We start from the raw sequence: 27490 nt of genomic DNA, 5'->3' as shown, positions 1-27490 counted from the left end.
GCGACTATTAAAAAAGCAAGTGGGAAAAATCTTGAAAAAATGTACAATGAATATCAAACACGTTATAATACGCAAATTGCAGATGAACTGGTCTCCAATTTATTATTCGCTTATACGCAAACTGTACGAGTTATGTTTCCAAATTTAGATCAGAAAAAACTTCACGAAAAATTAAATAACAATATCATCATCAACAGCGAAATAAAAAAAACAATTGGGCTATTATATGAATCCAACTCTTCTGGCTGTAGGTTCCATCGCAGCCAATACTGCTGAATCTGTTTTACCTGTCACGGATGACTAAATTTTATAATAGGAAATCTCTTATAAAGTTTAATTAGGCCATGACATCTCTTCAAAAAGTGTATAATAGGTGTTCAGCGCAGGGGTTGGTTTGACCACTTGAATTTCTAAGTGATAGAAATCCATGAGGCGTTGTAACACAATTTTATCCATAAAAAAGTTTTTACGTTTGTGTAAGGCTTTCATGGTTTCAAATTTTTGAATGAGCATGGAGTAGTCTTTTTTCATTTTTTCTTTCACGTCAAAAGATACGGGGTATGTATTTAGTAATTTTTCAAAATCTGCTTGTTTTGACGTGGTGGATGTGATGATATGAGTTTGATCCATACCATACCATTCAGAAACAAGTGGACTTTTTTGAATAGCATTATTCCAAATACGACGTTCATCCACAGAATAACATTGACTGCACACCACTTCCCAGTCATACAGATCATAGTCTGTGCTAAAACAATCATGACATATCCAACCATTACAAAAAAGTCACACATACTGACTGATGATTTTAATTTTATCCATAAGTGTTGTGACACCCTTTAAATCGGATGGGTGAAATGCTGTCTCTGTGATGGACTCCATGTTGATTGGAATTTGTTCTAATGTATCAAACGTTAAAAGAGGTTTAATTTTTGGTGTCATTTTTGGTTCAGGGGTGAAAAGTTTCCTCCGCGTATCAAAAGAGAGGTAAGGTAATAGATCTCGATAGATAGAACAATCATTTATTCTTTTTCAAAAATTCATTAAATAGTGTAACTTTATAAGAACGTAACACTTCTTATAAAATTATACCATTTTATCCTTGCACTAATTTAAACGCGTAATACTTTTTCCCTTTAGGTTTTCCTAACGATATTATATAGTTCAAGTTAGGATTCGCTTCTAAATCTCGTTTGATCAACGATGTTGAAAAAGTTTTCAAGGGCTGCAGCTTTCTATATTTTAGAGTTAGAATTAACGCTTCTCCGTGTTTGGTAATCTTCTGCTCTTTCCCTACAATCTTATACCACACGTTTAAAGGAACTTCTTCTTTCCAAGTGATTAACTCTGATTCTGGAGGTATAATTTTGGCATCTAATTCGCTTTCCGAAAGATAGTCCTCTTCTTCGGATGAGGAATAGTCTGTTATATCTCTAAGTTCATCTTCGGATGAGGTATAGTCTGTTAGATTGTTATTTTTTGAATATCTAGGATCTCTATTCTTTTTTGAAGCGCTAGCGACGTGTCTGATGATATGAGTCATTTTCTATACAAAAAAATCTATTAGATATCGTTTTTAAAGCGCAGCCGCGAGCGAAGCGAGCGGTTTGTAGGATTGTTGTTCAGCGAGCGAAGCGAGCGGTTTGTAGAATTGTTGTTCAGCGAGCGAAGCGAGCGGTTTGTAGAATTGTTGTTCAGCGAGCGAAGCGAGCGGTTTGTAAAAAAGTTTGACTACTGTTTGACTGTGAGTCCGTTCTCCAATTTTGGAGAGTTGTTTTGACTGAAGAAGTTGTGTTTTGACTGTGTTTGACTGTGAGTCCGTTCTCCAATTTTGGAGAGTTGTTTTGACTGGTGTTTGACTGAAGAAGTTGTGTTTTGACTACTGTTTGACTGTGAGTCCGCTCCTCAAAATTGAGGAGCGGTTTTAACTGGTGTTTGACTGAAGAAGTTGTGTTTTGACTACTGTTTGACTGTGAGTCCGCTCCTCAAAATTGAGGAGCGGTTTTAACTGGTGTTTGACTGAAGAAGTTGTGTTTTGACTTATGTTTGACTGTGAGTCCGCTCCTCAAAATTGAGGAGCGGTTTTAACTGGTGTTTGACTGAAGAAGTTGTGTTTTGACTACTGTTTGACTGTGAGTCCGCTCCTCAAAATTGAGGAGCGGTTTTAACTGGTGTTTGACTGAAAGGAATTGAGAGAAGTTGTGTGAAGTGTTGACTGGTGTTTGACTGAAAGGAAATGTGTGAAGTGTTGACTGGTGTTTGACTGAATAATTGTTTGACTAGGATTTGACTGAATAATCGTTTGACTAGGATTTGACTGAATAATCGTTTGACTAGGATTTGACTGAATAATCGTTTGACTAGGATTTGACTGAATAATCGTTTGACTAGGATTTGACTGAATAATCGTTTGACTAGGATTTGACTGAATAATTGTTTGACTAGGATTTGACTGAATAATTGTTTGACTAGGATTTGACTGAATAATCGTTTGACTAGGATTTGACTGAATAATCGTTTGACTAGGATTTGACTGAATAATTGTTTGACTAGGATTTGACTGAATAATTGTTTGACTAGGATTTGACTGAATAATTGTTTGACTAGGATTTGACTGAATAATCGTTTGACTAGGATTTGACTGAATAATTGTTTGACTAGGATTTGACTGAATAATTGTTTGACTAGGATTTGACTGAATAATCGTTTGACTAGGATTTGACTGAATAATCGTTTGACTAGGATTTGACTGAATAATCGTTTGACTAGGATTTGACTGAATAATTGTTTGACTAGGATTTGACTGAATAATTGTTTGACTAGGATTTGACTGAATAATTGTTTGACTAGGATTTGACTGAATAATCGTTTGACTAGGATTTGACTGAATAATTGTTTGACTAGGATTTGACTGAATAATCGTTTGACTAGGATTTGACTGAATAATCGTTTGACTAGGATTTGACTGAATAATTGTTTGACTAGGATTTGACTGAATAATTGTTTGACTAGGATTTGACTGAATAATTGTTTGACTAGGATTTGACTGAATAATTGTTTGACTAGGATTTGACTGAATAATTGTTTGACTAGGATTTGACTGAATAAAAACCTAGTCAAACCTAGGGTGAGATAGAACCCCCACTTTTACACTACTGATAACATATATAACAAACCACACTATGTCTTATCTGAATCCGGATCCTGCAATATTCAACCGATTTCAGAAATACATCGAAAGGTTTAGAATAGTATTCGCCCTTTGTTGAATACGAACAGACAGCCTTTACTTGCGGTCATGAGTACCGTAACATTCAAATAAGACAGGTGGGCGACAGCTTATTCGTGATATCCTTTCGAATAGTTCGTCCAGAGAGGTAGGATGACTTTGGAAGTCTTACCATACAGCAGATTTTTGTATTCATTCCAAATAGAAGTCGAATTTAATAGTGTTGATACTTTAGCTGTAAGAAGAGCGAGGATCCAGTCATCAAATGTTCGGATAAGAACAATGCCCTCATTGCATCAGACACGTACTGCGGTTACATCAAGTCAACCACTGGACCATTCGCAGAGTGCATCAAGAGCGGAAAGGTAGATTGGAAGTCAGCCTATGCTGCTTGCCAGATAGATGCTTGCGCTTTTGTGGACAAACCCGAGTCCATTAAAGAAGTGATATGCGCTGATGTGGGAGAATTCGCCAGCGAATGTCAGCTGAATGGTTACCAACCTTCGAAAGTTTGGAGAACAACCACATTCTGTCGTAAGTTTGACTCATTCTGCTTTTCAAAAAGATGCTTTGGCTTCAAATCTACAATAATGGCCTTCCGATTGCTTGTCGAATATCAAAATGGAACCAATGAAGTTCTAGCCTTGTAACCCTCAATTTGATTGGGGAATATTCCTGAGGTCACGCTATGCCTAAGGCAACTGGTCACAGAAGTTCGTAAATCAAGAACCATTTGGCTTCGGTGTGGAGCCAGTGGTGCTGGCGTTGTTCCAGTGCATCTGGAGTGGGTCCATTGGCTCTAGGATCTGGTAAATGCCAAGAGCGTCTGGTTTCAACCCGAGTAAATTGGCTCTTGGGGATCTTGTGTTTGGTCAGCGCCAGCATCCATTGACTCGTGTTGTGTGATTCTGGTGTTGGAGCAGTGGCTCTGATGTGAGCGCATTGTAAATGATGAGACCTTTCCGGACATCCTTAAAACAAGCATGTAGACGTTAAAACTATCATCACAGTTTTCACTTCATTATCGAATGGTCTCTACCTTGTTCTCTTTTTACTGTTAATATACGATTAATATCAATGTCATTTTCCAGCAATGAAGTGCCCTGCTAACAGCGTATATGAGTCCAAGATGCGTCCATGCCAACCGACGTGTATCAAGCCCGAACCGATCTTCTGTGAGGATGAGTTGATGGAAGGCTGCAAGTGTAATAAAGGCTTCATCCGAGATGGTGATTCGTGTGTCCCCGAGCAGTCATGTGGCTGTTGGGATGCAGACAAAAACTATTACACGGTGGGTAATGAGCTAAGCCTCAGGTGGGTGCTAAGCCTCAGGTGCATAAACGAAGAAATCGCCCCCCTCGCCGTCTAAGACAATGTTACCTTCATCAGCCATTTGATAAGTACTTCTGCTTATATTGCTACTCTTATGAGGAAAAAACTATACGGTCTTTTCTTCTTCTCTTTTTCGGTATGACGTAATCTCACCAGGATTGCAGAGACCAAAGCATGTAGTGGGGCTTTTCATTGTACTCCATCTGCTGATATTGTGAACACTTTTTTCCTATTAGATTGGCGATGAGCGCATAAGCTCCGACTGCACGACACTTTACAAGTGTATCAAAGTAGGATCAGTCGCCAAGCTAGGGTCCAGTGAGCTTAAACCTTGTGGCAAGGATGCTGAATGCAGACCTGGAGACAAAGGGGTCTATACCTGTGGCTGCAAGAAAAGATACCAAGGAGATGGATTCCAGTGCACGAAACGTAAGTGCAGCAAGTATGGGTACCGTTAAGAATGACACCTCACCTGTTGAAACGAACTGGATATATCCCCTAGTGACTAGTATAAACTCGCTAGCACACGCCACGAAGGTCGTCTGGGACCATCAGTCATGTGCTTTCCATGGTTATGTCAACATGTTTAGAGTATTCGTAATATATTTTCCTTGTCCCTACTGTATACATCCAGACCGAATGGAACCATCGGTTCTCTTCACAAACTCTGTTTCGTGACTGGTATAAACTCGCTAGCAGACGCCACGAGGGTTGTCCATGGATGAAACGATTAGAAAGCTCCTGTCATGTGCTTTCCATGGTTATGTCAACATGTTTAGAGTATCCGTAATATGTTTTCCTTGCCCCTATACATCCCAACCAAATTATACCATTAGTTTTCTTTACAAAACTCTGTTTCCACGAAGTGCGTACCTTAGCATCTTTCATATGCTGCAGTTATCTATACAAGCATCAGAACGTCCTTTGGTTCATCCCTACAAAGGCCAATATTTTTGCCAAATTTACCATCCTTTTGCGTGTCTTCGTAAACTTGTTATCATTTTCCTTCATAAACGATATTGCAAACGGATCTCCATCCACACGACCGAAAGGGTGCACTAAAGTTTACAAGTTTCAAGTGTTTTTCTGTTGAAAGATTAAACATTAACTAGGGAGAGGAAGAGATTTTCAACTGCCAGTAATTAACTTCCTTTTTCTTCAAGAATGCACAAATGTTGCAAAGAGATGGACGGGGGATAAATGTGTCAACCGCTGCGCTCCAGAGGAGATCTGGGATGACACCAAGAAGATCTGCACACCGAGTGAGTATGAGACATCACAGGATTAGCCTATAACATAGCACTTATCCTTTTGAATATATCTGTCTTTCTCCGGCTGTAGTTTATCCTCTTGAGGCAGCTCGACTGTGGTAAAACAGTGTTGTATGTTAAATGCGTTGCAACTCGTTTTCATTATCTGCACTCGCTTTTTGGATGCGACCTCACCAAAGGCTTTGCCAAAGCTACTTAACCATCGCGATCTCATTCATGATAGAGTGACGCGCAAGTTCGGTGTGAATTCCTTAAGCCATGAGTTTGTACATTAATACGCAAACACCAGGTGGTTTCAAAATAGAATCCACTCCAAGCTGAATGAAGTTTCGTAACCATTAACTGTCGTTTAATGCTTTACCTTTTTCTCTAGGGTGCACCGAGTCTCAGTTATGGAACATCCCGACCAAACGATGTGTAGACAGTATGTATGTCTTATCTCAATAACTGTATAATAACAAACGCACGATTACGATTACTGATGATGAAGCCTGGGAGATACTAGTGCCGTGGTCCTTGGCCTCGACATCCAAGGACCGTTGGTGGCAGTCATTAAGATTTTCGTGATTGTGAATGTGATGATGGTTAGGTTTTAATGTTAGAATGTATACTCCGACCTGATAATTATATTAATGAAGTTCATATATCCTTTTGGAGATATATTTGGAAAAGCCAGAGTATAAAAGTTATTCCGTTCAAATTTTACCTTCAGGGTGTAAACCTTCTGACATGTTGAAGAAAGGAGACTGTGTTGCTCGTAAGTATAGTTCATTATATTGGAGGATATTCAATGTAAAAAGATATAATTCACCGAAGCCTTAATTCCGAATCCTTCAATTTCAAATTATGGATTCCAAGATGTTCAATCTGAAAAAGTGCTCGTACATCAAATGATTTGTTGATACATTAAATACTTTGTCAGTTGTAGTGTAGCCTGTACGCTGTTCAGAGACGATGATAGAATAGACAAAACACTGAAGGGAAAAGTCTGGTTCAAGGCAAGCAGTTGTTAACATTACCGAAGCCACGTAGTCACTACTGTCTATCTACATTCAGCTTTGCTTGGAGATGTTACATGACATTTTAATTTCGATCACTCATCAAGAGGTGTTCGTTCTTAACCTCGAGGTTAAATACACATTTTCTTGTTTTCCTTCACTTCAGGTTGTACTCCACCGAAATCATGGGATCTCAGATTGAAGAGTTGTACAGAAAGTAAGTCCGTCTTTGGAATTGAGTTTGAATAACCAATAACGAACTAATTGATTAGTGATAAAAATGCCTCTGTAGAAATGATACAACGCGTTAAAACTTTGTCTTGGTTCTCAAAGTGTTGCTCTTGAAAGTCGTTTATCCAAACGACATGTATTCAATTATCGGTGCATCATAACGGTAAGTCAAATTGTATATCAGGCGTGTTTAGACTCATTTGATTCAAAACTATGTGGCGAAGTTGATTGTCTCCTCAGCACAAATTGATGCATGTAGATTATTGATGTTTGATGTATACTAAGTGTAGCTCTCCGTCTGTTTTATCCACTAGAAATCTGCACCTGCAAGGCTTGGGGAGATCCCCATTACCATCGTTACGACGATTTTACCAGAATGATCGACTTCATGGGTGTCTGTAAATACGTCTTCTCCAAGACGACCAACTCTGACGTCGCGTGTTCCTTCTCCATTGAGGTGAAGAACGAATATCGAGGCAACACAATTGTGTCTTTCGGTAGGATGATGGACCTGAAGATGGGAGGTTTCGTTGTCAGACTTCACAAGGACGGATGGACTAGGGTACGTTCTCATATACTAGTATATGCTCCACCCTTTTTTTGATGAATTTGAGCTGTTTGATAAATTGCTAGAACTGTCATATTGTTGTGGTGGTTCATTTTTCTTTCATCAAGACAGAATCTCGATCTGCACACTCTAATAAGATGTTTGGATCCAAGAGCGTTTACATCTCACTTGTTTCTCATTGGGGTTTTTTCGCGTTACTTGCATGTGATAGGCGAAATCAAAATACAAGCAATGTTCAGTCAATATACTGAAGTGTAATGGTATTTTTACCGGCTTATTATAAACTGCGAGATGCGGAATGCGAAATCTTGAGATGCCAACCTCTGTGAGAGTAACATGCGCCAGAGGATGTATTGCAAATATGGAACCTGAAAAGGCGAACATTTATGAGACCGAGGCTGTAGTCTGGAGTTATCCCTGTTTTGATTGGCCAAATGAAATAGACTCCGCTCTGCGATGTGTGGAATTTAACCTAACTTATAGCCTACTTTCGATGGTCAGACTATCCTGCGCTATTTTTAGCGATGACCAGACGTTCACCAGGTACATGCCCTGTGTTATCGGTCAATCATGTGTATGGTGACTTGTGCCGCCAGGCCTAACGGGAAAATAATCCTGATTCATACTGCATACTGAACCTCGCGATATTATATCACAGTATATCTTGATAAGTTGCAAAAACCCTTGTGGTCAAGATGAACGTGCAGTTGCATGTAGCCTTTGTATTGTATTTGGCCCTACTCTCATCGAATTGAGAAGTGGACAGCAGCGTTAGAAATGGTGATTGTCATGATCGAGGGAAGTAGAAAATGATGATTGCTTATCTCGCGATTTCGCGATTTCTCATCTCGCGGTTTATAATAAGCCATTTTTGAACAAACAGAAGTTGCGATACAACCATCGACTAATCTAACAATTTATGTTAGCCAGTTATATGGGGCATTGCATCACTCTCTAACAAGTCAGCACAACTTTGTTCTGCAGGTCAGTGGCCTCACACAAAGAATGCCCTTTAACCTCAAACTCAAAGGCGGACATACTCTCAGTGCCACAAAATCTGGAGCCAACGACTTTAAGATATCAGTGCCAACCTGTTCCTTCGCTTTGTCATTCGGTGGTCAATATGGAGGTATTGTGACATCTCTTGGCCACTGGCAGTATGGAGGTGCTGGAAAGCTTACTGGAATGTGTGGTGACTGCGATGGAATGGCAGATGCCTTGACTAGCTTCAATAATTATCAGGTTCCCGATGACTCGGATGTGCCATTAGTTACGTAAGTGTATGTTTCAAACAAGCCGTTCGAAATATGATCAAATAAAACAAAAGAAATCGGTTGTTTACCTTGAAAATAATAAGTTCTATGCTTGATAACATCAAGTAGGTCTTTATAAAAACTTGATAACATACATAACAAACCACACTATGTCTTATCTGAATCCGGATCCTGCAATATTCAACCGATGTCAGAATTACATCGAAAGGTTTAGAATAGTATTCGCCCTTTGTTGAATACAAACAGATAGCCTTTACTTGCGGTCATGAGTACCGTCACATTCAAATAAGACAGGTGGGCGACAGCTTATTCGTGATATCCTTTCGAATAGTTCGTCCAGAGAGGTAAGATGAATTTGGAAGTCTTACCATATAGCAGATTTTTGCATTCATTCTAAATAGAAGTCGAATTTAATAGTGTTGATCCTTTAGCTGTAAGAAGAGCGAGGATCCAGTCATCAAATGTTCGGATAAGAACAATGCCCTCATTGCATCAGACACGTACTGCGGTTACATCAAGTCAACCACTGGACCATTCGCAGAGTGCATCAAGAGCGGAAAGGTAGACTGGAAGTCAGCCTTTGCTGCTTGCAAGATAGATGTTTGCGCTTTTGTGGACAAACCCGAGTCCATTAAAGAAGTGATATGCGCTGATGTGGGAGAATTCGCCAGCGAATGTCAGTTGAATGGTTACCAACCTTCGAAGGTTTGGAGAACAACCACATTCTGTCGTAAGTTTGACTCATTCTGCTTTTCAAAAAGATGCTTTGGCTGCAAATCTACAATAATGGCCTTCCGATTGCTTGTCGAATATCAAAATGGAACCAATGAAGTTCTAGCCTTGTAACCCTCAATTTGATTGGGGAATATTCCTGAGGTCACGCTATGCCTACAGCAACTGGTCACAGAAGTTCGAAAATCAAGAACCATTTGGCTTCGGTGTGGAGCAAGTGGTGCTAGCGTTGTTCCAGTGCATCTGGAGTGGGTCCATTGGCTCTAGGATCTGGTAAATGCCAAGAGCGTCTGACTTCAACCCGAGTAAATTGGCTCTTGGGGATCTTGTGTTTGGTCAGCGCCTGCGTCCATTGACTCGTGTTGTGTGATTCTGGTGTTTGGGCAGTGGCTCTGATGTGAGGCCATTGTAAATGATGAGACCTTTCCTGACATCCTTAAAACAAGCATGAAGACGTTAAAACTATCATCACAGTTTTCACTTCATTATCGAATGGTCTCTACCTTGTTCTCTTTTTACTGTTAATATACGATTAATATCAATGTCATTTTCCAGCAATGAAGTGCCCTGCTAACAGCGTATATGAGTCAAAGATGCGTCCGTGCCAACCGACGTGTATCAAGCCCGAACCAATCTTCTGTGAGGATGAGTTGATGGAAGGCTGCAAGTGTAATAAAGGCTTCATCCGAGATGGTGATTCGTGTGTCCCCGAGCAGTCATGTGGCTGTTGGGATGCAGACAAAAACTATTACACGGTGGGTAATGAGTAGAACCTTACTGAGTCAGATCGTGTCTAACTCTTGACCCTAAACTGCATAAACGAAGAAATCGCCCCCCTCGCCGTCTAAGACAATGTTACCTTCATCAACCATTTGATAAGTACTTCTGCTTATATTGCTACTCTTATGAGGAAAAGACTATATGGACTTTGCTTCGTCTCTTTTTCGGTATGACGTAATCTCATCAGGATTGCAGAGACCAGAGCATGTAGTGGGGCTTTTCATTGTTCTGCATATGCTGATATTGTCAACAATTCTTTTTACCTATCAGATTGGTGATGAGCGCATAAGCTCCGACTGCACGACACTTTATAAGTGTATCAAAGTAGGATCAGTCGCCAAGCTAGGGTCCAGTGAGCTTAAACCTTGTGGCAAGGATGCTGTATGCAGACCTGGAGACAAAGGGGTATATACCTGTGTCTGCAAGAAAAGATACCAAGGAGATGGATTCAAATGCACGAAACGTAAGTGCAGCAAGTATGGGTGCCGTTATAAATGACACCTCACCTGTGGAAACGAGCTTGATATATCACCTCGTGACTAGTATAAACTCGCCAGCAGACGCCACGAAGGTCGTCTGGGACCATCAGTCAGGTGCTTTCCATGGTTATGTCAACATGTTTAGAGTATCTGTAATATGTTTTCCTGGCCCCTATACATCCCATCCAAATGATACCATTAGTTTTCTTTACAAAACTCTGTTTCCACGAAGTGCGTACCTTAGCATCTTTCATATGCTGCAGTTATCTATACAAGCATCGGAACGTCCTTTGGTTCATCCCTACAAAGGCCAATATTTTTGCCAAATTTGCCATCCCTTTGCGTGTCTTCTTAACCGGTTATCATTTTCCTTCATAAACGATATTGCAAACGGATCTCCATCCACACGACCGAAAGGGTGCACTAGAGTTTATAAGTTTCAAGTGTTTTTCTGTTGAAAGATTAAACATTAACTAGGGAGAGGAAGAGGTTTTCACTGCCAGTAATTAACTTCATTTTTCTTCAAGAATGCACAAATGTTGCAAAGAGATGGACGGGGGATAAATGTGTCAACCGCTGCGCTCCAGAGGAGATCTGGGATAACACCAAGAAAATCTGCACACCGAGTTAGTATGAGACATCACAGGATTAGCCTACAACATAGCACTTATCCTTTTAAATATATCTGTCTTTCTGTAGTTTATCCTCTTGAGGCAGCTCGACTGTGGTAAAACAGTGTTGTATGTTAAATGCGTTGCAACTCGTTTTCATTATCTGCACTCGCTTTTTGGATGCGACCTCACCAAAGGCTTTGCCAAAGCTACTTAACCATCGCGATCTCATTCATGATAGAGTGACGCGCAAGTGCGGTGTGAATTCCTTAAGCCATGAGTTTGTACATTAATACACAATCACTGGGTGGATTCTAAATTGAATACATTCTAAGCTGAATGAAGTTTCGTAACCATTAATTGTCGTTTAATGCTTTACCTTTTTCTCTAGGGTGCATCGAGTCTCAGTTATGGAACATCCCGACCAAACGATGTGTAGACAGTATGTATGTCTTATCTCAATAACTGTATAATAACAAACGCACGATTACGATTACTGATGATGAAGCCTGGGAGATACTAGTGCCGTGGTCCTTGGCCTCGACATCCAAGGACCGTTGGTGGCAGTCATTAAGATTTTCGTGATTGTGAATGTGATGATGGTTAGGTTTTAATGTTAGAATGTATACTCCGACCTGATAATTATATTAATGAAGTTCATATATCCTTTTGGAGATATATTTGGAAAAGCCAGAGTATAAAAGTTATTCCGTTCAAATTTTACCTTCAGGGTGTAAACCTTCTGACATGTTGAAGAAAGGAGACTGTGTTGCTCGTAAGTATAGTTCATTATATTGGAGGATATTCAATGTAAAAAGATATAATTCACCGAAGCCTTAATTCCGAATCCTTCAATTTCAAATTATGGATTCCAAGATGTTCAATCTGAAAAAGTGCTCGTACATCAAATGATTTGTTGATACATTAAATACTTTGTCAGTTGTAGTGTAGCCTGTACGCTGTTCAGAGACGATGATAGAATAGACAAAACACTGAAGGGAAAAGTCTGGTTCAAGGCAAGCAGTTGTTAACATTACCGAAGCCACGTAGTCACTACTGTCTATCTACATTCAGCTTTGCTTGGAGATGTTACATGACATTCTAATTTCGATCACTCATCAAGAGGTGTTCGTTCTTAACCTCGAGGCTAAATACACATTTTCTTGTTTTCCTTCACTTCAGGTTGTACTCCACCGAAATCATGGGATCTCAGATTGAAGAGTTGTACAGAAAGTAAGTCCGTCTTTGGAATTGAGTTTGAATAACCAATAACGAACTAATTGATTAGTGATAAAAATGCCTCTGTAGATGATACAACGCATTAAAACTTTATCTTGGTTCTCAAAGTGTTGCTCTTGAAAGTTGTTCATCCAAACGACATGTATTCAATTATCGGTGCATCATAACGGTAAGTCAAATTGTATATCAGGCGTGTTTAGACTCATTTGATTCCAAACTATGTAGCGAAGTTGAGTGTCTCCTCAGCACAAATTGATGCATGTAGATTATTGATGTTTGATGTATACTAAGTGTAGCTCTCCGTCTGTTTTATCCACTAGAAATCTGCACCTGCAAGGCTTGGGGAGATCCCCATTACCATCGTTACGACGATTTTACCAGAATGATCGACTTCATGGGTGTCTGCAAATATGTCTTCTCCAAGACGACCAACTCTGACGTCGCGTGTTCCTTCTCCATTGAGGTGAAGAACGAATATCGAGGCAACACAATTGTGTCTTTCGGTAGGATGATGGACCTGAAGATGGGAGGTTTCGTTGTCAGACTTCACAAGGATGGATGGACTAGGGTACGTTCTCATATAGTAGTATATGCTCCACCCTTTTTTGATGAATTTGAGCTGTTTGATAAATTGCTAGAACTGTCATATTGTTGTGGTGGTTCTTTGTTCTTTCATCAAGACAGAATCTCGATCTGCACACTCTAATAAGATGTTTGGATCCAAGAGCGTTTACATCTCACTTGTTTCTCATTGGGGTTTTTTCGCGTTACTTGCATGTGATAGGCGAAATCAAAATGCAAGCAATGTTCAATCAATATTCTGAAGTGTAATGGTATTTTTACCGACTTATTATTAACCGCGAGATGCGGAATGCGAAATCGCTAAATGCCAACCTCTGTGAGAGTAACATGCGCCAGAGGATGTATTGCAAATATGGAACCTGAAAAGGCGAACATTTATGAGACCGAGGCTGTAGTCTGGAGTTATCCTTGTTTTGATTTGCCCATTGAAACAGACTCCGCTCTGCGATGTGTGGAATTTAACCTAACTTATAGCCTACTTTCGATGGTCAGACTATCCCGTGCTATTTTTAGCGATGACCAGACGTTCACCAGGTACATGCCCTGTGTTATCGGTCAATCATGTGTATGGTGACTTGTGCCGCCAGGCCTAACGGGAAAATAATCTTGACACATACTGCATACTGAACCTCGCGGTATTATACTCACAGCATATCTTGATAAGTTGCAAAAACCCTTGTGGTCAAGATGAACATGCAGGTGCATGTAGCCTTTGTATTGTATTCGGCCGCACTCTCATCGAATTGAGAAGTGGACAGCAGCGTTAGAAATGGTGATTGTCGTGATCGAGGGAAGTAGAAAATGATGATTACTTATCTCGCGATTTCGCGATTTCTCATCTCGCGGTTTATAATAAGCCATTTTTCAACAAACAGAAGTTGCGATACAACCATCGACTAATCTGACAATTTATGTTAGCCAGTTATATGGGACATTGCATCACTCTCTAACAAGTCACCACAACTTTGTTCTGCAGGTCAGTGGCCTCACACAAAGAATGCCCTTTAACCTCAAACTCAAAGGCGGACATACTCTCAGTGCCACAAAATCTGGAGCCAACGACTTTAAGATATCAGTGCCAACCTGTTCCTTCGCTTTGTCATTCGGTGGTCAATATGGAGGTATTGTGACATCTCTTGGCCACTGGCAGTATGGAGGTGCTGGAAAGCTTACTGGAATGTGTGGTGACTGCGATGGAATGGCAGATGCCTTGACTAGCTTCAATAATTATCAGGTTCCCGATGACTCGGATGTGCCATTAGTTAAGTAAGTGTATGTTTCAAACAAGCCGTTTGAAATATGGTCAAATAAAACAAAAGAAATCGGTTGTATACCTTGAAAATAATAAGTTCTATGCTTGATAACATCAAGTAGGTCTTTATATATACTTGATAACATATATAACAAACCACACTATGTCTTATCTGAATCCGGATCCTGCAATATTCAACCGATGTCAGAAATACATCGAAAGGTTTAGAATAGTATTCGCCCTTTGTTGAATACGAACAGACAGCCTTTACTTGCGGTCACGAGTACCGTCACATTCAAATAAGACAGGTGGGCGACAGCTTATTCGTGATATCCTTTCGAATAGTTCGTCCAGAGAGGTAGGATGACTTTGGAAGTATTACCATACAGCAGATTTTTGTATTCATTCCAAATAGAAGTCGAATTTAATAGTGTTGATACTTTAGCTGTAAGAAGAGCGAGGATCCAGTCATCAAATGTTCGGATAAGAACAATGCCCTCATTGCATCAGACACGTACTGCGGTTACATCAAGTCAACCACTGGACCATTCGCAGAGTGCATCAAGAGCGGAAAGGTAGATTGGAAGTCAGCCTATGCTGCTTGCCAGATAGATGCTTGCGCTTTTGTGGACAAACCCGAGTCCATTAAAGAAGTGATATGCGCTGATGTGGGAGAATTCGCCAGCGAATGTCAGCTGAATGGTTACCAACCTTCGAAGGTTTGGAGAACAACCACATTCTGTCGTAAGTTTGACTCATTTTGCTTTTCAAAAAGATGCTTTGGCTGCAAATCTACAATAATGGCCTTCCGATTGCTTGTCGAATATCAAAATGGAACCAATGAAGTTCTAGCCTTGTAACCCTCAATTTGATTGGGGAATATTCCTGAGGTCACGCTATGCCTAAGGCAACTGGTCACAGAAGTTCGAAAATCAAGAACCATTTGGCTTCGGTGTGGAGCAAGTGGTGCTGGCGTTGTTCCAGTGCATCTGGAGTGGGTCCATTGGCTCTAGGATCTGGTAAATGCCAAGAGCGTCTGGTTTCAACCCGAGTAAATTGGCTCTTGGGGATCTTGTGTTTGGTCAGCGCCTGCATCCATTGACTCGTGTTGTGTGATTCTGGTGTTGGGGCAGTGGCTCTGATGTGAGCGCATTGTAAATGATGAGACCTTTCCTGACATCCTTAAAACAAGCATGTAGACGTTAAAACCATCATCACAGTTTTCACTTTATTATCGAATGGTCTCTACCTTGTTCTCTTTTTACTGTTAATATACGATTAATATCAATGTCATTTTCCAGCAATGAAGTGCCCTGCTAACAGCGTATATGAGTCCAAGATGCGTCCATGCCAACCGACGTGTATCAAGCCCGAACCAATCTTCTGTGAGGATGAGTTGATGGAAGGCTGCAAGTGTAATAAAGGCTTCATCCGAGATGGTGATTCGTGTGTCCCCGAGCAGTCATGTGGCTGTTGGGATGCAGACAAAAACTATTACACGGTGGGTAATGAGTAGAACCTTACTGAGTCAGATCGTGTCTAACTCTTCACCCTTAACTGCATAAACGAAGAAATCGCCCCCTCGCCGACTAAGACAATGTTACCTTCATCAACCATTTCATAAGTAGTTCTGCTTATATTGCTACTCTTATGAGGAAAAAACTATACGGTCTTTGCTTCTTCTCTTTTCCGGTATGACGTAATCTCACCAGGATTGAAGAGACCAGAGCATGTAGTGGGGCTTTTTATTGTACTTCATCTGCTGATAGTGTCAACAATTCTTTTTACCTATCAGATTGGTGATGAGCGCATAAGCTCCGACTGCACGACACTTTACAAGTGTATCAAAGTAGGATTAGTCGCCAAGCTAGGGTCCAGTGAGCTTAAACCTTGTGGCAAGGATGCTGAATGCAGACCTGGAGACAAAGGGGTATATACCTGTGGCTGCAAGAAAGGATACCAAGGAGATGGATTCAAATGCACGAAACGTAAGTGCAGCAAGTATGGGTGCCGTTATAAATGACACCTCACCTGTTGAAACGAGCTTGATTTATCCCCTCGTGACTAGTATAAACTCGCCAGCAGACGCCACGAAGGTCGTCCCGTTTCGTGAGATGTACACAGAAGACCTACTCCCTACTATGAAGTTGTATTCAGTCATTGTACTACAACATGCTTCTTTGCGTGTTTATTATGTCGCATGTAGAAAGTGCCATTCGCTCTTTTCATGTCAAAAGAGACTATTTTAGCCAATTTATACTTGTTTAGCCTATTTAAAGTTTTTAATATGTTTTCCTTGCCCCTATACATGCCAACCAAATGATACTATCAGTTTTCTTTACAAAACTCTGTTTCCACGAAATGCGTCATGCTATATATGCTGTAGTTATATATAAAAGCATCAGAACGTCCTTTGGTTCATCCGTACAGAGGCCAATATTTTTGCCAAATTTGACATCTCTTTGCGTGTCTTCGTAAACTGGTTATCATTTTCCTTCATAAACGATATTGTAAACGCATCTCCATCCACACGACCGAAAGGGGCACTTAAGTTTACCAGCTTCAAGGGTCATTCGGATCAAAGGAAAAATTTGGCCCCTCACATAAGTCGCTTACATACACAGCGGTGAAAAATATTTTCCACCGCAGTGACAAGTATTTCCGACGGCGGTTGTTAATGAGGAGAGAAAAATATAATTCAAAAGAAAATATAGCGTTGTATTAAGAACTTTTTTCAAATACATGTACATGTATAATGAAAATAAACGCATGTCCTATATGGACCACCGTACAATGCACTGGATCATTGCAAACACAAATCTTGACACGAGAGGCGCTGATTTCGTTCCTTACAACGCCTCTAGAACTGGTAACTTGCCACCATCTTGAAAAGCAGTACCGCGTGTATAGAAAAGGAAAGAATCTTTCTGAATTAACACGCATCACCACTAAGCCCGCGAAAATGATTGCTGCACTACGCTGCGTTTATAGTTCTCCATACAATCATCTTAAAACCCACCAGTAAGTGTCAGATTTTATTTATAAAGATCATATTTTCTTAGTTATTAATAAAAGAAAACGTTTTATGAGAGAAAGTGGCAATAATTCGGCCTGAATATGATTTACAGTCCGAACTGGCGATGCGGCGGATGACTTAGGATTATCAAAACCCTGAATCTAAGGATGCCGAGATCCAAGATGGCGGCAATCGATCAATTCTGAAGTTTTTTTAATTTCGGCACTGGGGTGAGTCTGTGCCAACCCTAATAACTCACCGATACTTTATGCTCTTCCGATCCATGATTCAGCATTTGTACGACAAAATAAGGACGATGACGATAAGACGGCAGAAATCGACACTCAACAAACATGCAGTTCCGGGTGTGGCAAAAGGCGTATTCTTATTTGAAGCGCCGACCCAACCCAAGTGACGTCAATTTGTGCGGGAACGCATGAACATAGGCAGATTGATTTAAGATCATTTCGTAACTTTGACGCACATGAATCTCTCACATCTTTGATGCGCTCAAATCCTTATTTTACTTCCTTGAACTCACGAGGGAGACTATCATACCATTGCACTGTTAAAGCGCCTGTGATGAGACCCGATGAACCTGTTCTAATGTTTGCTCTAGTCTAGCCCTCGAATTTCGGCTTTCGAAGCGCTGATCTCTGATCGGAGCTTTCTACACTTCCCCTCTATGAATTCTTGGAGTTTCCTCAAGTCAGCGTTTGAGATCCGCTCTGATTTGCATGCTCCTTGGTCACGATCGTTGACTTGTTTTAAATCCATTTTGATCCTGAACGGCTTTGAAAAGCATGGCTACCTTCAGTTCAACCTGGTCGGGTGATTGGGTATTGTTGGAATCAACCGTAAGGACTGTTTGCTATGCGGTGCCGTGTGGCTGGTTGACTTGGGAGATCGGCTCCTCGGGATCAACAACTTTACCATCAATGGATTTCTGCAAGAGTTGGTAATTTGTTGTGACTCGATCCGATGTTGATTGTTTACAGTTTGGCTTTCACAATGAGTTGTATATGCAGGTGTATTAGATGCTCATGCAGCGTTTTCTTGTGCCAGACTATGAGAATCTTACGAAGACCCTTTTCCATGGCCAGCTCTCTCATAAAACTAGATTTGATGTTAAAGATGTATACTTTATGTTCCTATTCATTATTTGTTTCAAATGTGTAACATGTCTTCAAAATTTGCATCTAAAAGCTTGGTGTTCTCCAAATTTTGGTGATGACTACCTTCGTAAAACAATGACTACTTTTGTAAAACACCCTTAGTGCCTTAGTGTTTGTCGATTAAGTGTTCGATTTCTGTTTCAGGTGGTATGTCGAGCTGTGGCTCGTGGCTTCTTCTCGGACCTAGGATCGAGTCCAAACCAAGCGGCCTTGGTGGCCTAACCCTATCTACCGTAGGAGCCACAACTCTCACCACCGGCCCTGAAGGTATCAACGCATGGGTTTTCACCGCGCATAACTACGTTAAGATAACCAGTGACGGAAAGCTGGATATTGAGCGTGATAATTTCACAATCGCGACTTATCTTTACCAAGACGTGCTTAGAGACGGGCCAATCGTGGAGTGGAAAGGAAGAGGAGCTTACGGAACTCACATGTGGATTCATGGAGGCAAGCTTTTCACCAACCTGGATGCCCATACTGGACACAGCCATATGCAATTTCATATTGCTCCACCAACTAAGAAATGGTCGTTCGTAGGGATGAGCTACAGTCAACAAACTGGCAATTTGGTGATGTGGGTCGATGGTAATGTTGTCATCAAGAATGTCGGAGCCATAGGACTCCGAGACATGTTGGGTGATTTGTACGTTGGACTCAGACCGGCAAATGGTGGGTCCAAATTCACGGGAAAGCTGGCCGGAACAACGCTGATGAGATGTGCAGTCAGTGGTAAGGCCCAGATCGAGGAACTTAGGAAGCTGATCATAAGTAGAGCCAAACCTGGTAAGTTTAAACACGATGCTCTTTCTACCGCATGGGTAAATCATTAGAATACGAAGGTTTACCTGACGATGAGTTTTCCCTCACAGCAGTCTTCTGATGTGATGAATTATATATTCTTATCTTGAATGTCGGTATTCGAATTACATCGTGAATACGTCCACTGTTTTTGTTCTTGATCTGGCGGCGTATGCCCAGTAACCACAGACATAGTCTCGTCATCTACCAGGCATATTTCGCCCGATATGTCCGTTTAACCAAGCAATAACTAAGTTATTGTTCTGACGGTTCGGGTAAGAATAACCTAGCAAGGCCTTGTCATTCCTGATAGGTGAAATAAAACTCCAATACCAAAGTTTTAGCCTTGTGGTAGCTTTCGGCACCTCACACCTGTCAACATATTATGTATATGTCTCCGCTCTCAATAGAATTTGGAACAGAAAATGTTGGCCATTCAAGCATGAGATTACAGTTAAGGGTACACTTTCGTAATTTCAATAAAGAGGAAATCAAGCATCTTATTCCACGAGCAGCACGATCGTTTAGCAGGATCTGCGTTCAGAAAATTGATATCTAAGGTTAAAAAGCCAATTAAAGGACAAGTCGAAACGTTTTCGAGAAGCTAGGTTTTAAAAGAGAGTATTTTGTGACGGCCATACTTGAAATATATATGCAGGCATATCTCTGCCTACGTAATTCCATGATGTGGGTATAATAGTATGCATCTCTGTAAAGAGAAGGACTGATGCAGGCGTTTCGTCTTTAGTCTTTCATATCTTTCCTGATTGTTTTTAAAGATGAAAACAACTTTACATTTTGAGAAAAACGATAACTTCAATAGAAGGGCTTTTTTCTGTTCTCAATCGTGCTGATGAGACATAATTCTATCTAGTCTTTCGATATGCTCACAAAAATTAATTATGATTTGATAATTGTCTTTGAAAATAAATTTGGTTTGTTGTTTTAAAGTGATCAGTTAGGCCCCAGGCCTCTCGACGCCGAAGTTGGCGGCCAGTGGATCCCGGTCGGAGCACACCTGCCCAGAATCGGCATCCAGTAGCGTCTTTTCCGCCACTTTAGGCTGCCATTTTGAAATCATGTGACATCAAGACGCATACTGATTGGCCATAGCCTCGCCGCCGACGCCAATTCAGGCGGCAATCCGTAGCACACCTGGCTTCTTCTTGCGTTCAAACGCGGCGACACGCGTCAAAAATCAAAAATGTTAGATATTTGGCGTTTAGTTGCGGCAAGTGGCGGCAAGTGGCGTTCGCCGACGCCGTTCGTAGCAGACTAGGGATTTTTCAGGCGTTCAGGACTCTTGCGGCAAAAAACGCCTGTGAACGCCGAAGTTGGCGGCTAGTGTGCTACGGGCTTTAGGAATTTGATTGAAATATGCCTAGAGCCACCCTGCGACACTGCGTATCCCGCGCGACACAACACAATAAGCAACATCTGGCAAATTGAGAAGTGCTGAAAACACAAAAGAGTTTTTCTCAACACGTTTTATGTGAAGAGACCCAAAGGCGTTGTGTTAAAGGAGCTTAGGTCTTTTGACTTTTGACTGATGTTTGTTCAGGATTGAATTTCGAAAGGTCAGTTGGTGTACCAGGGACACATTCGTCATATTCACATAGACGTCTGATGGCCAAATTGGTTCCTAACCAACTGGTATTAATCGACACTCTTATCATAGAGATGAAAGCAGCCTTTGATTGACACAATTTGATAAAAGTGACAGCTGTAGGTGAACATGTTTCTTTGACCTACTCCTTCAAAACTGGGTCTAAATTAACGTCAATGTGGCATATTCAATCATAATCCAAAATCAGTTTACTCTTCAAACATTTGGTGGAAAAATCTGTCAATGACGAAAATGTAAACTACTTTGGAGTTAGGAAATGAACCCTTGGAGATGTTCATAAGTCGATGCAAATAAAGCCGTAATTGTTAGCTTCGAAGATCGTATGTGCAAAAGAAAACGAAATTGATATACCTTTCCGTGTCAAAGGGGAGGGGTTAAACTTGCTCAGCAGATTCTCAACAAACTCATGTCATCTTCTCTAAAGCTTTACGAGGGGTCTGACGAATTCACATGTTTTCTCAGGTTATCTAATGTTATGTATGGTACACGACACATTAATGTGCAGCGTCCTGGCACCAGTTATTTTCAATATACCCCGCCTCCCTACTTTTTAATATATTTTAAATTTTGCGTACAGGTAGGAGTTAAAAAAGGAATATCTCAGGATGCCTGCGCAGTTACCTGTATATTGCCGATCTGTCTCCTTCCAGCTACATGTGACACGCAAATGAAGACCAAGGTAGCTAGTGGAGTGACATATACATTTGCCGGGATGCAGTATTACTGCAAGGATGACGGGAAGTATGCTGAAGTCAAGAAGGGTGAGTTCAAGCTTTGACCTTGATCCCTCACCGATGAGGTCAAAGGTCAAAGGCCATTTGAGATATGACTAGTCAGATTCAAATTCATAGCCATCGCCTTCACCCGAACCAGGAGGGAATTTATGAAGGCTTATTTCAACAAGATGAAGAAGTTGTCAGGATTCTGACCTCATTAACCGAATAGCAATGGCGAAATCTTTGAATAGTAAGGCCACCAGGTGGTGCCTTGATGTAACCTGACGTTGCTCTTTTCGTTTTTAGAAAAAAACACGGGATTCATTTACGGCCGTAAAAATCTCCATACATTTTTAGCACATACTTTTCCCGATACAATTCGACGCTTTTTTGTGTTATGTTTTAATGAAATTTTCAGGTGATTTTTTTAGTGTATCAAATTCATTCAATGCGCCTTTCTTTCACTTTCAGTTGGCAATTGTGCTATCCCTTTCAAATACAAGGGCGTGTGGTACAGTGGATGCATCGATTCAAAACCATGGTGTTCAAAGGACCACGTGTACACCAAAAACTGGGAATATTGTTGAACCCGAACATATCGACTAACTTTCGCATGGTCTTAGAACCATTGTACTCCAATATGCTACACAAAACTACTAAAAACGCTATCAACTCTAAATCTTTCGATAATAGTGGAACTTTCTCTTGATTTTCCGATGTAAAGAGAATTGCATTTTATTTTACATCAATCTTGATTCTGTGGTTGTAAACAAAGGCGCATAGTCTTGTCAGGTTCTAAAGAAATATTTCAAAGGATTACTGGTCAGAACACTTTGTATCCAACTACCAAAGTAATACTGGTGGAAAATGTAATACCATTGTCTCATTAAAGACACGCTTTGAGAATGAAAAATATTAAGACATTATTGCGAATAGACGCGACCGACTTTCGCTTACCCGTTTTAGAATCAGCAGTCATAGGTGGAAAATTGAGACGAGGAGGTTTGTTCAACCTATCATTCCTCGAGAAAACAGATTCTGTCATTTTTGTTCTGCTTCTAAAAATATAAACTGTGTTGAAGATGAAATCCATGTTCTTTTAGACTGTCCAAATTTTCGAAAGGATAGGGAACTTTTTATCGAAAAATCCATCCCACAGTACCCTTCCGTCAACCTCCTATCAAAAAAATTCATTTACCTAATGACTGCTGAGGGTGATTTACTTCATAAAGTTTCAAAGTTTTGTGCAAATAATTTATAAGACAAGTGACTTTATTTCGATACTGGTATTTTGATACACTGTTCATCTTTTAAACTGCTGTATCAAGTGTGTATGCACCGTCTCCTCACACGCTGACAGAAGGGGTACATTCCTATAGACAGATCCCCTTTGGTCTTACTCCTCCTCTTATCAATAGCTTCGATAGCTTTCCGCACTCACTTTATTCTGCTCTCCTCACCGATGTAAGTTTGCTTATAAGGTGTTAATAAACTAATTGGTAATTGTAATTCTAACTAGTATTGGGCAATTCGCCTAACAGCAAATTGCAGACCATATCCCTGGTGAAAGTATTTTGTCATGTTGAGAAATTAGGTTTGCACCAGGATATAACCAGATAAATCAGAGGCAAATAACCCTGAATAACCAGCTGAATTAGGTTGTGACAGTAGGTGCATCATAAATACTAGAATTAGCGATGGTTCTGGGACTGCAACAACTCAGCATATGGATGGTCAGAATCCAGCAGACAACAAGCAAATGTAATCTGAATCTCAACATCTTTCGTATCTTTTGATGAGTTTTCTGGTCGAGTGAGGGAAACCAGTTGGCCATCTGATATGGCTGGTGGGGATGAAAGCTCCCAATGTTGGGACGACCAATAATACATTGCGTCTCCACAGTATTTATATTATAATACCTCCCTCCATGCACACATGGTTCTGCTGCCAATTTTTTCTTCAAATGATCGAGGTGTCAATCATGCACTTGTGGGTACTGGCACCATGTAGGTAACTTCTGATCTGATCTTAAGTGGCAGGTTTTTGGTGCTTTGTCCTGGTGCTCATTTTTAAGATGACAAAACACTATCACCAGGGATATGGTCTGCAATTGCTGTTAGGAAAGTCACAACCTGGGGACAAAAAATAAATGTGATTTAGACTTCGCATTCCTTTGAAGTGTAGGTTGCAACATCCCAGGCCATTGATGCATGCATGGTCACAACGTAGGGGCATCCGGGAATCATGGCAATGATTTTTACAACCATTCTTTTGAGGTGTAGATTGTGATGTGAGGGAAGTGTCTTGATCTCCACATAAAATTCCTTCGACATGGTGCAACAAACCAGTCCAGTAGATATATACATGGTCATAGCATACGGCATCGAGACAACCAGTATGCAAGGTTACGGCCAGGCCCAAGGGGTATGACCGATCAGCACTAAGAGTAAAAACGTAAAATGCAATAATATCTTTTTAAACTAACTGCCACAGTAGGTTTATTTATTCAGTCTTTTTGAAGTAAAAGTATTACAGTGAAAAGAACGAAATACGGCTGGAATATTATACTGGTTTGTCTTCGGACGGCAAATTCAGCACTGCACCGATGTCAAGGTTAAGACGGTTATACGACTTTGCCTCATCAGCTCCTCGTGGTCAAGGCTCCTATATCCGTGACTGATGCGGTCGCAGAACAGAACAGATGCTGATCATCCCCGTCAGTGGCGTCACTGCGTCAGGCTGTAAAACAGAGCGAGGAAATATTTTAACTTCACCAGAAGTTTTATCATTCATTATTCAGACCAACAGACACTGACTACCTGCTAATAGTCTATGAATTTCATTGTCATAATTCAGAACAAACACTTATCACCTTTGCTGACAATATTTTCAGAAGGTGTGTACATTCGTGTGTCCATTTACACTGCACGTGTATACGTGCTTTACTGTACATTTCTACAGGAGTGAGCAGAATGTACAGAAAAACGATCTCCAAAACTGTTGCTTTCAGCACTCGCGACACGTTAAGCGAGGTTTTAGCAATTATTTTCAGTGAAGGTATATCTCATGTGTAGAGTCTGGGTGATTTTCAGACATTCTTAGGTGTTTAAGGCGCACAGTTTGATGAAACTTGCCCGAATTCGTAATTTTTTTGATGAATGTATATCCGCCATTGCGGGGATCTGGAAACTTTCGGATGACAAGTTTGCCTCAAAAGATGGACGTGCTCCCTATAATCACCCAAACTAACAGCGAATATATATTCTTAAGATCCTTTTCTTGACCTCTGATGAGTTAATTTTGTCTGATGCAGTGTTTCAACACAAATTTGAGGGCGATTACAATCACGAAAAAATCACACTCACCCAGTCTAGAATGCGTAGACGAAATGTCTGTTGGCTCTTCCATGTAGCGGGTATCCTCCCACCTGTTCAGGTCGGGACAGATCAACGTTGAGCAACTTGCCTAATCGGGAGGCAGTGCTATTACCGGAACGGTTCAGAACCGGCGATTTTCATCAAAAATCACCCGAAAACTAAAAAAGTAAGCAACGGCTGCAAAAATAAAGTACACGTTGTTCGTTAGCAGGTTATGAAACGTAACCTAACCAAATTTCAGGTCGTTCCGTGCGGCAGTTTCAGAGATACGTGTCGAAAACCACATCCCTCGGGTCCTGGCGATCGGCTCAGTAAAAACAATAGACCATATCCACGGAGTTGTGGATATGGTCCAACTAGCTCTATTTAGCAAAAGTTGCGTGAAAAATTCAACACCCTCCGCCAGCCTACCTCTCTGGCTGGGCACCACCTCCACAGCTAGGAACCTCTCTGACCAGGAACCACACGTGACTGGTAGTATCACTTCCAACCGTTTGAAGAAATGGCGGTGCTGTTGGTTGATATGTTGGCGTGCAGCAGCAGCTCAGCTCATGCTCCGCGTGCGGGTGTAAAAGAAATGCTGGTCCCCATGAATCTAAGTCCAGTCTAGAATTCCTTTGTGAGGAATATTAGTTCTTGTGGGAAAAGGGAGATATATTGTTCCGCTGTGATAGAATCAAATGCCCTCCCTTTCCTGATGCCCGCCTGTATTGTTCTTCTTCGGATGAAGGGTCTTGGCCTCTTTAGAGTCCTATTGAATGGTGCCGGTGTTCTATTGTTGAGGGCATTTAATATCAGGGGGCATCTGATTCTATTACACCGGCACCTTTAAATCATATGTTGGGTTTCTTTGTTATAGAATATAATAGGGCCTACATGCAGCATAGCACCTTTCCTTATTGCCCTGCCCTTACTTAGAGTAAATTATACTATACACCTACAGGGCCAGGGGCGTAGCTAGCTTTTTGGTCTGGCGGGGGGGGGGCAAAAGGCTCTCTGGGGGACAAAATGACCCTTTATGAAATCTTTTGGCCAAAAACACATATTTTGGTGACCTCGGGGGAGGGGGCATTTGCCCCCCCCCCTCTGCTACCTACGCCCCTGCTTTCCCGGGCCTGCTATATACTAGTCTCGTTACTCTAAGCCTCCTCTAAGCCCTGCCCGAAATAATCACTATTGTATTAGGTATAGGCTATAGATCACTCTGAAACACTAATTACTTGAGAAGTGTTCTGAGCACATTAATATTGGGTTTGCTGCCCGATGTCCAGCTTGTTCCAGGCTTCTGTCTAGGAGTAAGGAGATAGCGACACCCGCCAGATCGAGCCAATGACTGTCGAGCACATCCTGGGAAGATGCCCAACGCTTGCAGCGTTGAGGAGGGAGACTTGACCGGCTGACGAACACCAACTCCGCTTCTGATTACTAGTAAGTCTGGAGAGTCTGTTAGATGGAAATGAACACAAAGAAGAAGAATTTCCAGGCTGAGGGTCCAAGTAATGAAATGACCACACGATTTAGTTTTAAAGATGTATTTATTAATCAATCAATAGACATCATTTGAATTACAACAATTTTGTTCAGTGGACACATTCGCATATCTATTAATAAAAAACCTCCTGATGAGAATTGAACATTTTACACTGTGACTACAATCAATGAATACCACTCTTGACTTTTTTAAGTAAAATGACTATAAAGTTATTACCACAATCCACCCAATATTAAATATTTCAAAGAAGTTTCTTCCAAACTGATCAATAACCCAATCTGTTCAATATTGGGCAAACTGTGTTAATTACAGAACATTTCATAGTCATTTCACTTGAAATGGTCGAGAGCAGGTTACCTCCACAGCCAGGCACCACCAAGTGAAAACAGCAGTCTATGTGTCCCTGGCCTTATACAATTGAATACTTGGATAAATAAAACTTTGAATCTGTTCAATATTGGGCAAACTGTGTTAATTACAGAACATTTCACAGTCATTTCACTTGAAATGGTCGTGAGCAGGTTACCTCCACAGCCAGGCACCACCAAGTGAAAACAGCAGTCTATGTGTCCCTGGCCTTATACAATTGAATACTTGGATAAATAAAACTTTGAATCTGTTCAATATTGGGTAAACTGTGTTAATAACAGAACATTTCATAGTCTTTTCTCTTGAAATGGTCGAGAGCAGGTTACCTCCACAGCCAGG

At 41.0% G+C, this 27490-nt stretch overlaps 3 protein-coding genes across 3 annotated transcripts; all 3 read left to right on the top strand.

The window, feature by feature from the left end:
* Nucleotides 1-4903: 4903 nt before the first annotated feature.
* On the top strand, nt 4904-8231 carry LOC135501638 (BMP-binding endothelial regulator protein-like). Its single transcript, XM_064793861.1, has 7 exons — nt 4904-5003; nt 5725-5823; nt 6206-6256; nt 6545-6589; nt 6997-7047; nt 7376-7623; nt 8226-8231. Exons 1-7 carry the CDS (start codon nt 4904-4906, stop codon nt 8229-8231), a joined length of 600 nt encoding a protein of 199 aa, XP_064649931.1.
* A 2560-nt stretch (nt 8232-10791) lies between these two features.
* Nucleotides 10792-18991, top strand: LOC135501637 (IgGFc-binding protein-like). Its single transcript, XM_064793860.1, has 10 exons — nt 10792-10878; nt 11594-11621; nt 11897-11947; nt 12688-12738; nt 13065-13312; nt 14303-14592; nt 15024-15322; nt 15880-16079; nt 16374-16508; nt 18914-18991. Exons 1-10 carry the CDS (start codon nt 10792-10794, stop codon nt 18989-18991), a joined length of 1467 nt encoding a protein of 488 aa, XP_064649930.1.
* Nucleotides 18992-19196: 205 nt separating this feature from the next.
* LOC135501766 (uncharacterized) lies at nt 19197-22516 on the top strand. Its single transcript, XM_064794054.1, has 3 exons — nt 19197-19555; nt 21848-21958; nt 22385-22516. The coding sequence occupies exons 1-3, from the start codon at nt 19204-19206 to the stop codon at nt 22498-22500; spliced, it is 579 nt and encodes a 192-aa protein (XP_064650124.1). The 5' UTR covers nt 19197-19203; the 3' UTR covers nt 22501-22516.
* Nucleotides 22517-27490: the final 4974 nt, after the last annotated feature.

Source organism: Lineus longissimus, chromosome 17, assembly GCF_910592395.1.
Source record: "Lineus longissimus chromosome 17, tnLinLong1.2, whole genome shotgun sequence".
Lineage (NCBI taxonomy): Eukaryota > Metazoa > Nemertea > Pilidiophora > Heteronemertea > Lineidae > Lineus > Lineus longissimus.
The sequence above is the reverse complement of the archived record's forward strand: the minus strand, read 5'-3'. Positions and strand labels throughout refer to the sequence as shown.

Excerpts from the sequence above, each read along its gene's own strand:
- LOC135501638 (XM_064793861.1), top strand. The coding sequence starts at position 4,904 with ATGCTGAATGCAGACCTGGAGACAAAGGGGTCTATACCTGTGGCTGCA. Across the intron at positions 5,004-5,724 it reads ACGAAACGTAAGTGCAGCAA|AATGCACAAATGTTGCAAAG; the intron begins GTATGGGTACCG and ends TTTTTCTTCAAG. Across the intron at positions 6,257-6,544 it reads GACCAAACGATGTGTAGACA|GGTGTAAACCTTCTGACATG; the intron begins GTATGTATGTCT and ends TTTTACCTTCAG.
- LOC135501637 (XM_064793860.1), top strand. The coding sequence starts at position 10,792 with ATGCTGTATGCAGACCTGGAGACAAAGGGGTATATACCTGTGTCTGCA. Across the intron at positions 10,879-11,593 it reads TGGATTCAAATGCACGAAAC|TTTATCCTCTTGAGGCAGCT; the intron begins GTAAGTGCAGCA and ends GTCTTTCTGTAG. Across the intron at positions 15,323-15,879 it reads GAGAACAACCACATTCTGTC|CAATGAAGTGCCCTGCTAAC; the intron begins GTAAGTTTGACT and ends GTCATTTTCCAG.
- LOC135501766 (XM_064794054.1), top strand. The coding sequence starts at position 19,204 with ATGTGGATTCATGGAGGCAAGCTTTTCACCAACCTGGATGCCCATACT. Across the intron at positions 19,556-21,847 it reads CATAAGTAGAGCCAAACCTG|CTACATGTGACACGCAAATG; the intron begins GTAAGTTTAAAC and ends GTCTCCTTCCAG. Across the intron at positions 21,959-22,384 it reads GTATGCTGAAGTCAAGAAGG|TTGGCAATTGTGCTATCCCT; the intron begins GTGAGTTCAAGC and ends TTTCACTTTCAG.